The following is a 12,867-nucleotide window of genomic DNA, read 5'->3' on the forward strand; positions in this document are numbered from 1 at the left end:
TTAATCATTTTTCTCGAATATGAGTTAATAATATTGACTCCCTGTCTGTCACTTGTCTTTTGAATTTGCTGCTTTTTTTCCTACCTGTTTTTTCTTAATGAAATCAAATCTGCCATCTATCTTACAAGAGTCTTTTAACAAAACACAGTAATTTTCAAGTTCAAATGGGAAAATAAACAAGCAAGAAGAGCTAGAAAAAAATACGTAAAAGCAGAACAATGAGAGAGCCCAGCCTTGTCAGAACCTATGACACATTACAAAACCTCAAAGATTAATGCATAATAGCAGATGTAAAATCAATTTACAAAAAAAAAATTCAGAAATTGACCCAAATACATTTACAAATTTAGTATATAATAAAAGTGATACCTCAAGTCTATGTTGAAATGATGTATTGCATACTAGATAATGGTTGTTTGAGGAGAAAAAAATTCACTCACAGCTTTGTGTTACAGAAAGATAAACTCCAAATTCATTGAAGATTTAGAATGTCAAATATCAAATTATAAAAGAATCAGCAATTATAGAACTTTGTTTTTCAGTTTCATAGTGGAAAAGACCCGACTATGGCAACATTTCTATATTTTTACATAATCAAAAATTATTTGCACAATGTGCAAGTACATTGTAAAATAAAGGAAAAAGTACAGATATGCAAATATTAAGGATAAAGACATCTATAACATGACACCCACCAATACCGCTGTCTGTGTTTTGATGTATGCTTCGATTGATTCCTATTGCCAAACATGTCGTTTAGCAATAAAAGCTGTGTCCATAGCTTTTATAGGCGTTACTGTTGGGTAGTAATTATCTTGGGAGATAATCTTTTTTTTTTTTAAGATGGAATCTCGCTCTGTCGCCCAGGCTGGAGTGCATTGGCGCTATCTCGGTTCACTGCAACCTCCGCCTCCCGGGTTCAAGCAATTCTCCTACCTCAGCCTCCCAAGTAGCTGGGACTACAGATGCACGCCACCAGGCCCAGTTGATTTTTGTATTTTTAGTAGAGACGAGGTTTCACCATGGTGGCCAGGATGGTCTCTATCTCTTGACCTCATGATCCACCTGCCTTGGCCTCCCAAAGTGCTGGGATTACAGGTGTGAGCCACTGCACCCAGACGGGAGAAAATCTGAAGAGTTGGAATTAGTAAGAAAAAAAAAATGCAAACATTTTAAGGTTTTTATTACATTATCAAAATCGTTCAAAAAAATTGCTCATGTTTAGAAGCACTGGGTGTTACCATAAAATAAAATTCCCACCATTCCCAGGGAGGCTCAAAGAGGCAGAACAGGCACATCAGAAGAAAAAGATGGGATGATGCAATTTGATGTGGAATTAGTTGAACACTAGAGAATATTTCTTCTGCTTACATTTCCTGTTTTGTGTACTTTCTGTTCCTGCTTTTTTCCTGTTTTTTTTTTTTTCTGTTATCATACTCCCTTTGTCTATAATTTTAATCATGTTGCAAGTCTATAGCTTGGCTTCCTGGTTTTAAATTTTACTTTAGTCTCAGCATTTGTCTTTACATATATAACAGCACTCTCTGAGCTTTCCACTATTTTCATCTGTTATCTATTATCATGAATAAAGGCCACCATTTAAAAAATTATACAGCTATTACTGTACTCACCTCAAACTTATAATGGCATAGGATATGAGGTAGAAACCTAATGTTTGTAGAAAATACAGCACGATTTATTGACTCACTAAAGAAAAATAATACTCCTTTAAAAATATATGACAGAGATGACACGGTAGTTAATTATTCTGGGATAAGTTATTATTCATATTAAATGAAACAAAATTAGAATACAATATTACATTATATGCAAAAAAATCTATTAAAAGACTAAATATTAAAGACAAAATTTAATTCTTTTAGAATAAAATATGGAGAATGTCTTTATTATTTGGGGATGGAAGGAATTCCATACACAGTGCACTGCAATAAAGGGAAACCACAGAAATAGTAAACTACACTAAAGCTCGAAAGCTCTATCTGCAGACTTTAAAAAATAAGAATACATAAGCCACAGACTGGGAGATATTTGTCATACATATACATTGCAGAGATTTTGGATATAGAATATATAAAGTTTTCTAAACAACAATAAAAAACAACACAATAGAAAACCGGTTGAAATGTATAATTAGTTAATTCACAGAAGAAATCTCCAGGGCTGCTATGTAGATGAAAAATTTATCACATTGACTAGGAATCAGGGAAGTACAAAAAAGACTACAATGAGTTACCATTTCACATATTTTTTTAATTAAAAAATCTGCCAATCAATGTATGGAAGGGTGTGGCACAAAGGAAGTTCTCACACCCTGTGGTGGGAGCCAATCAGCATAGCTGCCTTCGAGGACTAAGGCATCTATAGGGGTGTGCAGTGCCTACGAGGCTGCCATGTACCCTGGGACACCACACAGGGAGATGCTCACAGGTGTGCTCACTAAGACATCTATAGGGGTGTGCAGTGCCTACGAGGCTGCCATGTACCCCGGGACACCACACAGGGAGATGCTCACAGGTGTGCTCACTAAGACATCTATAGAGGTGTGCAGTGCCTACGAGGCTGCCATGTACCCCGGGACAGCTGGCAGGGAGATGCTCACAGGGGTGCTCACTAAGACATGTGTAGTGGGTTGAATAGTGGCTCCATGAAAGATGTGCACCTGGACTCTCTGAATGTGACCAATTTTGGAAAAAGGGCTTTTGCAAGTGCAATTAAGAATCTCAAGACCAGATCATCCTCAATTACCTGAATGGGTTCTAAAGCCAATAATGAGTGTCCTTACAAGAGACAGAAGACAGAGAGGCAGAGGTGGGAGTGAGGCAGCCATAAGCAATGGAACAACTGGAGCCACCAGAGCTAGTGTCAAGGACACTTGACTGGCTCCTTCTAGAAGCCCTGAGGGAGGGTCCTTCCTCCCTGTCCCTCGCGGCCTCCAAAGGAGCCAGCCTGGAAACTCCTTGACTGCAGGCTTCTGGCCTCCGTGACTGTGTGAGAACAAATTTCTGTTCTTGTAAGCAAAGCCATTGGAGGTAATTTGTGACGGCAGCCCAGGAAACCGATGTGACATGTATAAGAATGTTCACTGAGGCAATGTTTTTAATAGCAAAATAATAAATAAATACATTTATAAAACCAAATAACCTAAACTTTCCTTAAGAGGAGGATGGATATCGTTTGGTATAGTATTAAAATGAATTTCTGTACAGCACTTTAAATAAGCTAGAGCTACATGCCTCAACATAGAAAAATATGAATCATATTCAAGGGAAAAACAAGCTGCACAGAGACACATGGAGGACGATGCATTCATGTAACGGACATACAGGCCTATGTCTAAAAGAATAAGGATGTTGGATTTGACGGTAAACGCGGGTCGGGGAAAGACCAGAATCAGGGAGAAGAGCATAGGAGGCCTGAGGAGACGCGTGCTCTTCCCCTAGGCCATGCAGGTCACAGGTGTAAATTACACTATTCCCCAGTCCCTTGTGTGTCAGAAATATATTACATAAAAATCATTGCATCATCTGAATATTGTATAATTAAAATATTTAAATATTACTGGAAACATGACTACAGGTAAAAAATGTATATTATGAATAATTACTCCACGAACTATCATTTCAAACCTTACTTCTCAGGGCCAACAATATGACTTGAAAGGGTATGGGAAAGTAAAAAAATGCATTTATTTGTTTTACACAAACATGTGATCACAGAAGCTCCCCATCCCTCACTCCAGACATACACACGAACAAAATGTGAAAGACAAGGGCTTGATGACAGGTTGTTCACTAAATACTTGTTTGTTGCACGCATTTGTGTAACATTGACAATTCTGGAATTTGAATTTTTAGGACCTAAAAAAGTTACTCATATTCTCAACAATCATGTACTTGTTTAAAATGAAAGGATCCCATTTGCATGATAGCGTTAAGACACAGAAACCCTGATATTCTTTTCACTTGCTGTGGTGAATATGGAGAGAGGCAAACAGAACAATTCTCAGAAGCACATAATTCTTATATCAGGAAGGAATCTTAAGACATCCATTCAAAATGATGTCAACTTATTGGTATTCTTCTATTTTTTTTTATTATTAATGCTTTGATTATAAAGTTTAGATTTAAAGAATCTTATAAAACATATAAATGAGGAAAATTCCAAGTGAATATTTAGGCCATTAAAGTACATTTTATGGAGGTAGATTTTAGTCATGATTTGAGTAACGAAAATTCTTTTTTCTTTTTTTTGTTTTTGTTTTTGAGACGGAGCTGGCTCTGTTGCTCAGGCATGAGTGCAACGGCATGATCTTGGCTCACTGCAACCTCTGCCTCCTGAGTTCAAGCAATTCTCCTGCCTCAGCCTCCCAAAGGCTGGGACTACAGGCATGCATCACCCTGCCCGGCTAATTGTTTTGTGTTTTTAGCGGAGATCGGGTTTCACCGTGTTGGCCAGGCTGGTCTTGAACTCCTGACCTGAAGTGATCTGCTTGCCTTGGCCTCCCAAAGTGCTGAGATTACAGACGTGAGTGACTGTACCTGGCCCCAAAATTGAAAAATCTTTCTTTGGTATTCTACAAGCGATCGGGAAAAAGATACGTGGTGAGGGACATTTTCAATTTTCCAAATTTCCAATATAGCATTTATGCTATATTGTGTTTTCTCCTCCCTCTTTCCTCGTCACTTGCTGGATAAAGAGGACTTTGATGGCAGAGCCATGGGGCGAACGACAGCAGATCTCGGGGTCACCACCTGCAGGAGACTGCCCACGGCCAAACAGCCACGTTCAACTGTGATGTGACGAAAGAGTAACTCTCAGTGCGGTAAGAAATTGAGATTCGAGGACCTACTTGTTATTGTGGCTAACTTCACCCTAATTAGTACATAAAAAATCATTCAGATTTCTCTATGGTGTTTGCTTAACAAGATAAAGAAGTATGTGAAATGTTGATTTTTGAACTTAGGGCTAGATTTGACTTATTTTTAATATCCATTTTAATCACTTAAGAGGTGGAAAAAGGAATAAAATACTTATCAAATGTAATTATATTGTATATTAATATTTTTATCTTTTTGATTGCATATTATTAATAACATTACTTGCAAGTCCTCTGAAAAGCAAAACAGTGATGCTGCCTTTCCAAATAAACATTAAAATGGATAAGGAGATGTGTTATCTTGCTCTACCAAGCACTCCTACCAGCATGCACACCTTAAAACCATTTAAGACTATAGGATTCGATCCTGCCCCTCCCTCGTTAGGACCCCAGCCCCACTGACTCCTCTGTCTACACCTTCCTGTTCAGCTGGGGTAGCTGTGGCAGTCCAGGTCCAAGCAGGATGTTATAGAGAGGGAAGTGCAATGTGAGAATGATTAACTATGACAAAAGATATAAGGCAACTGTATGGCGCCCTAGGCTGTGAGAGTTCTCAGGAAGGAGGGCCTGGGACAGATTCAGCCCTCATTGGAAAAAGTGCCATTCAGCCCAGAGATCAACAGAGATGGCCACGGCTGGACACATCAGGGGTGCTGACGAGCAGAGGCCACTCTGGAGGGAGGGAGTCCGCAGCTGGTGGTGTGGACATGCAGTGGGAGCCTGGGTGCTAGCCAGAACAGGAGCCCCTTGGGCCTGGGGTGAGGTCTGATTTCTGAGCAGGGGGCTTGGAAAGGACTTCCCTAGGCCAGGTTGGTGGGGCCTCATCCTCTGCCCGAGGCTGGGGGTCTCCACTGGATGTCCCTCTCTCCCTAAAGACCCCTCCAGGAACCCCTCCTGAGGAAGCTCATGTCCTGCCCACTGCAAAGTGGTCACACTTCAAGGAATGCTGCTTATTCCAGAACATAAACTGGGTGGGGTGGGGCGGGCCTCTGGGGGCCAAGAGGCAGGAAGTTGGGAACTGACAGTTGGGTTGGCCAGACCCTGACAGGTAGCTCGCCTGTGGCCTTTGGAGTAAAAATGGCTTTTATATTTGTTAATGGCTGGAAAAAATCAAGTCAAAAGGAGAATAGTATTTTGTGTCAAAACACATTTTCAAAGATGAAATAGATAAAATCGCATTAGAAAGCAGCAATAACAGCTGGATATTTGTGCTATATTTTGAGGATAAGAAACACTAACTGTACCTCAGTAAGTGAAATGTTATACCCTCAATATAGACAATTCCATTCTTCTCACCAGTAGACTTGCATTGCAAAAATATAATTATTACACTTTCAGTTTTGCCAATGAAAAATGCATGGAAATTTGTTCTCTCTTGCTATAAAAGTGCCTATATATCTTTAATTTCACTTCTTGGCCTACGTAGCCTAATATACATACTATCTGGTTCTTTACAGAAAAAGGTTTGCTAACCTCTGACCTGTGGAATACAAATCATTCATCAAGACCAATTTTAAACATTGCCTTCTACAGGGAACCACTCCGCACAGCCCTTCAAATACATGAACTTGCTGGGCAGGGTGCCACTGTCACACCATTTGAATGGGATTGCAGCCACTATTCACTTATAGGGCAAAGGCCCCCTGGACTCCTATGGCCTCAGGGGCTCTCCCTTCCTCCTGGCAGCCAAGCATCCCACCAGGCTGCACAAAAACCACCTGAGAAGGACCTGGGAACAAACCCCTCACATCCTGCTTAAGTGGTCTGGGAAAGGCACCTTTTGTTTCTTTTTTAAAAAAACGTCAACACAGCATAACACAGACAAATGCTGACTTATTATGCCTCTGGGAAGAGCGAATGGGGCTTCCTCCTTCCTGACCTCCACTGGGGTCCTCTGTCTTCCCTAAGGTTCCACCTCTGCTGCTGACACTCAGACCTCAGATGCTGCCCAGGTTCTGTGACTTCAAGCACCATTTACATTTGGTAATTCCATGAGTTTTATCTATTCTTTAACTGTCCTTTACATTCCAGACTTGCAATATCAATTGTAGCATTTCAAATGCAACATATTCAAATACTAGAACTTGAAATATCCACCTGCCTATCCCCCTGGGCTGGGGCCTTCCTCTCTAGGTAGATTCCATTGAGAGGTGGTGCTCATACCTGGGCCAGCTGTGATGTCTTAATTTCTCACATGCCCATAACCAATCCATCAGCAAACCCTATGAGAACATAAACCTTCAAAACAGACTCAGAATCTGACTACATTACGCCCCCCCCTGCTACCAGCTCAGCCCAAGAATACTACTTCTTGCTGGACCTTTGTGGCAGCCTCCTGGTTGTTAGATCCCAGCATTGGCCTGTATGGCCAATTCTCCAAAGAAAGGCTGTGTCCAAGTAACTTCTCAGACAATATTACTCCACTGCTTAGATCTTTCTAGGTTTTTCCATCACATGGAGACACTCAGCCTGCACCATGGCAGATACACAAATGTGTGTGTGTATATATATTTTTGTATATCTCCCTCACTAGAATGTAAGCCCCATGAGGGTGAGCACATTGATTATTAATTGTAATATCCCAATTTTTTTTCTTGAGACAGAATCTCGCTCTGTCACCCAGGCCGGGGTGCAGTGGCATGATCTCGGCTCCACCTCCTGAATTCATGCAATTCCCTGCCTCAGCCTCCTGAGTAGCTGGGATTATAGGCACCCGCCACCATGTCTGGCTAATTATTGCATTTTTAGTAGAGATGAGGTTTCATCATCTTAGCCAGGCTGGTCTTGAACTCCTGACCTCATGATCCACCTGCCTCTGCCTCCCAAAGTATTGGGATTACAGATGTGAGCCACTGCGCCTGACCGTGCCCAGTAAATATTTGTGAAATGAATAAAGCATTTTGTATGGCTTTCAGGACTAAAGGTGAAACCCTGTGAGGGATCCCTACGTAGACTCATTTGTATAGAAAATCCAATGGATTTAGAAGACAATGTACTCAGTAACAGCAGTTTCTCAGCTTCTTAGACTATGCAACATTTTCCAGACCTTGAAGGAGAGGTCAGAGGGCAGCAAGGTGCAAGTGCCCCAAACAGCCTTTCTCCAGGACAATAGCAAGAACAAACAAAGTCAAGCCAGAGCAGAGTGCCAGGAGACCAGGGAGCTTACCCCAAGCAGAGGCTCCAAGAAGCCTCATAGACATCTCCACTGCCAGGTGTGCCCAGGAGAGGAATGGAGAGGGAGGTGAGAGCTCACCCCACAGTTTCCTCAGCACAGAAGGTATGGGTCAGCCAGTGAGTCCACCAGCAGATGGACACTGCTATTAGTCTGTAAGAGAGCTGGACTCTTGGAATCTCGTGTCCAATTCTGCGGCGTTATCAGCAGTGTTTTAGGGTTAACAATAACCAAAGACAAACAAGCAAATCTGTGGGTAGCTAAGACACACCCGACCCCTCTTATTCATCCGCACCTGAAACGCCAGTGCCTCCAGGGAGAAAGGGAGCCCAGGCTTGATTGGAAATGAGGTCTCATGATAAAATGTTTCTATTTCTGGCACTCAGGTTTGTGATCTGGGATAAGCTGTACATTTGTCTTTCCTTCCTCTTTCCTTTGTACTCTCACCTTTTCTACCACTAAACTGTACAATCCTTACAGACCAGAACTGTATTTTTTACCAATTTGTGACTCCCTAAAAGTACCTTGGTCATATATCTAGATACTCAATACATTTTAATTATATACGTATACACAAATTATACATATATCTAGATGCTTGATACATTTGAATTAGTTCCCTGGAGTGGAAACTTGCTCTGGGCTGAATATTTCATCTACTTTATTTCAGAGGCAGCATAGCTTGCCTGCTTCCATCGATGCTGCAGCCATAGTACCGGGAGTGGAGTGGATGAGCCTGTATCAGGCCAGCATTCCTCGTTGTGCCCCAGCAGAACTTTATGACTAAAGCTGGTCCAATGCCAGCATCTGATGAGGGACTTGCAGGAGCTGCCAGAAGAACATATTCCAAGGCACTTCTGTTTCCACTTGCTATGGGATTTTGTCTCTACAAGGGGAGATTCTGAGAGCAAAGCCTCAGTAGGGGAGCTTGGGAGGAGATGCAGAAAGAACCCGGGCTCTGCAAAGCCAGAACCTGTTTGTCACATGGACCAGCAACATCTTTTTCTGTTAAAGCCAGTTTAGACCAGATTTTCTGATACAACTGAAGCACTGTAAATAATACATAAATCTTATCCCCTCAGAAGACTTTCTACTTTGAACTCTCTCAACCAAGCAGTATTAGAGCAGTCAAATAAGCAAATTCCTTAGTTGAGAGTTGGTCTTACAAACATCCTGCAGTAGGGAAAGTCATGGCCTGATCTGTAAGCACAGGAAGAGAGCCACTGGGCTTGGGAATCAGATTCAGCCTCGCAGGGCCACCAACTGCATGACCCATCCTAGACCCAGCCCGTGTCACTGTGAACCTGCTGTTGACAAGGCTGGTCACAGTGAAGACATCTTCAGTGTGTCAGCTGAACTACAGATTCTATTAAACTTCTGATAAAATCCTGCCTGCTCATAGTTACATGCAGTGAATTTCTCTGTCAGAACAACAACAACAAAAAATATATGCAAATAAAATTTTAGATGAGTCCCAAATCCCATCCTCAACATCAAATGATGGCTCACCCATTTTTCCTCTGCTGTGCCATAAGGCATACAGAGCATGACCTGATCAGAATGCTGATGGCCCTTTCTGTCATACTGCTGAGGTTATGAAGATGCAGGTCATTACTAATGAAGACTCTTTCACCTCACATCATGGTTTGCATCTGAACTCTCATAAATGTCTTAAGTCCCTTGAATCATGCAAAATCTCTATAAATATTTAAGTTTTTTCCTAAGAAAAGGGTGGCTGCCAAACCTCAAGCTAAGAAACTTTCAGATAAAGTTTTCTTTAAAAAAAAAAAAGTTTAAATGTTTGAAATTTTTTATAGTAAAACATTTTTTAAACTAGAAGGGTTTATAAAATACAGGAAAGATGAATCAGCAAAAGATCTGGAAATAATCTTAGGTATTGATCACAGGTCTAAAAACTCAGTGCTAGGGTCACTGGGGTCACAGAGGGACATTAGAATCCTACTTGGAGTAAATTGCCACCTGAGGAGAGAAAGGTGACTACTATTTCCAATCTAAACTTCACCAAGGGTCAGGAATGAAAGCAAGAAGACCCAAGAGCCCCTCTCCAGCACCATCATTACCAGAGCTCAATTCCCAAATTTTGCTTCCCTTATATTATTTGCTTCAAAGGACTCTATTATGAAAGCAATACTTATAGGAAAGTAAGCTTAGTAAATTTGGTTCTCTATGTTTTAATTGAATATATATTCATCAAATTATTGAATGTTACACTTTATGTGAAATGGAGTTTAATTCACTAAAATTCCATCTAAGATCAAAGGAACTGGAATGCTCCTAAAGATATACTTAGAATAAATTGAAGAAATCTTAGCCAAAAGAAAGTGTATCTATCTAATCTTTAAAAAGGCTTTAAAATGATGCCTTAAGCTACTTTTATGAACAAAATTGTATTTTGAACCCCACTGCTTGACAAATATGGCCTTTGTTTCTTAAGTCAATTCTTGCCTTTCTGTGGCCTTGGTTTAACTACTTCCTTTGTTTTAAGGAGACAAAGCTTGTCAGTTCTCAAAATAAAAACCTGTCTCTCTGGTCAGATCATTAACTTCCTGGGTCAAACTTTAAACCAGACTCCCATTTGAACATCAAGTGCCAGCCTAAGCTTGTTTCCAGTCCCCCAGCCCCAGGCTGTGGCTGGGGAACGGAGAGGACAGAGATTTCTCTGCTCCCTCCGGAGACGGGAAAGCCCTTTATTCCTGCTATCCCTCTTCTCCAACTGAAGAGTGTGATCTTGGTACAGAGCAGGTCCACACATGCCACACTGGTCTGACCTTTTTAGTAAAAAAACGGGCTCTTCCCAAAGAAAATTTTTTAGGTCTCAAAGAGCAGAGAATTAGGTCTTATCACGACGCCACTCACTGGCAAATAAGCCAGCGTGCACAAGGACTTGTGACGCCCTCAGCAGAGTCGGCGCAGCAGTTCTCTCCCTTCGACTGCATCAACTTCCTAGGATTGTGTGGATCCTTATTTCTGCGGAATGAGAAATCTCCTGACAATAAAGATTTCCTAAACAGAACAAAACTATCAAATCACTGTTGATCAGCAAGCATCATTTTAAACTTTTTTTTTTTAATTTACAAAAGATGAGGGGTAGCATTTACTAGTTTTAGAGAAATTTTGCTTAAATAGAACATTAGTGAACCACATAACCAATTCTCCTTAAACACGATAGACAGGATGGAGGCTATCACTTTGATCATTTTAAACTCCAACATAGTAATCTGCAAACATCAGTTCCTGCACAAGCATTTCAATAACAGGTCAGCCCACGGGAGTAAACAGCACCTCAGCCTCGAGACCTGTTATTTCTCTCTCTGTGTGTACAGATTTTCCAAGTCATTACTAATTCAGATATTCCCTACATCTCAATAAAAACACCTAGGAAAACAAGAAATCAGGGCAGGCATCTCCTGTAAGCAGAAGAGAAACCGGGCACCTCGCGGAGCACCCTCGTGTCACTTTCCAACTCCGCGGGGGAATGGGCATGTGGGTTCAAACGAAGTGAGAAGGACACACTTCGGCCAACAGCGTAAATCCCACTTCCTAACGGTGGTCAACCGATTCAGGGCCGTTTCACACTTCCTTCAATAAGGAAAAGCAATCTCAGAGGTCCCGTGGTCGCCGCGCCCCGCGCTCGCCCCGCCGCCCCGCGGCCACAGCGCCAGGTGTGGGGGGCTGGCCCTTCTTTTCCAGGCCGGGGGGCCGAGGCGGGCAAACTCGAGCTTCGCCGGCGCCCTAGCCAAGACCTCCTCCCGCGCCTGCCGCGGGTTCCAAGCGCATTCCAAGGGCGCGCATCCGACCCAAGCTCCAGAGCCGCCTCCGTGGAGCCGAAGGATGGTCGCTGACACCTGGCCGGTCAAATATTAGGAAGTTATAAGTAACACGACCATCGCCAACATTGCAAACTTCGGAACAGCTTTTCTAAAAATGGAAGACTGTGGCTAAACTTCAATCAAATTCGCTGTGGTCAAGAAAGTCCTGGAAACTTTCTATGTGAGCTTTGGGCGGTTTGCGGTGACTAGGCGCGCGACCTAGAAACCCCAGAGGCTGCACGGGGTCTCCGTCCTCCTCCTCCCGCCGCCGCCCCGTTCCGCACCGCTCCTCAGAGTGGGGGGCGGCCGGACAGGTGGCCCCCCGGTACTCACTGGTGCCCGCCGGCCGCGGCGCCCGGTCCCGAGGCTGCCCAGGAAGAGGAAGGCGCACGGCCCCGCCCCGCGGACGCGGAGGCCCCAGCGAGCGCGCACCTGCGGCAGGTGAAGGAAGAGGCGGCGCAGGACACCTGCCGTGCACGTTTCGCTGGACAAATCCCACGCGCCCGCCGGGCGGCGCTCGGGCCTGAGCCCTTGGGGACTTCGGAACCGCTCGATCTTTAGGATCGAAAAGCCCAGGGGCCAGCGGCGGCTCCGGCGTTGGGGGCGGGGGTCTCGGGGGGCGCCCAGGCCTAAGGCCGCCCTGGTCCCGCGTGGACCGCGCAGGGCTCAAGGCAGGTTTCCCGGCTGCGCCCGCCCAGCCCCTCTCCGCGAGCTCTGACGGCGCGCCCCACAGCCAGCCGCGTGCGCGGGACTCGCGCTGTGCTCCAACCCAGGTGGGCCACCCTCGGAGCCGCGAGGCCTGAGCCCTCACTGCAGGTGACCCGCGGCCCCTCCTCCTCCAGGCGGCCCACGGCCAGCCCCTGCAGGTGACCCGCGGCCCCGCCCCTACAGGTGACCCGCGGCCCCGCCCCTGCAGGTGACCCGCGGCCCCTCCTCCTCCAGGCGGCCCCAGCCCGCCCCTACAGGTG

The 12,867-nt window shown here is 44.0% G+C and overlaps 1 protein-coding gene across 2 annotated transcripts in view; it reads right to left on the bottom strand.

Moving 5' to 3' along the window:
* The window catches only part of SH3YL1 (SH3 and SYLF domain containing 1), a 43,848-nt gene extending 31,509 nt beyond the window's left edge, over positions 1-12,339 (bottom strand). Inside the window, exon 1 of one of the 2 annotated variants that reach the window (XM_017514026.2) lies at positions 12,233-12,339. In XM_017514026.2, coding sequence (XP_017369515.1) covers position 12,233 — 1 coding nt within the window. In that variant the 5' untranslated portion in view covers positions 12,234-12,339. The remainder of the gene's footprint in view (positions 1-12,232) is intronic. The other variant, XM_017514025.2, reaches the window with a different exon arrangement.
* Positions 12,340-12,867: the final 528 nt, after the last annotated feature.

This window comes from Cebus imitator, unplaced genomic scaffold (genome assembly GCF_001604975.1).
Source record: "Cebus imitator isolate Cc_AM_T3 unplaced genomic scaffold, Cebus_imitator-1.0 Scaffold512, whole genome shotgun sequence".
Classification (NCBI taxonomy): domain Eukaryota; kingdom Metazoa; phylum Chordata; class Mammalia; order Primates; family Cebidae; genus Cebus; species Cebus imitator.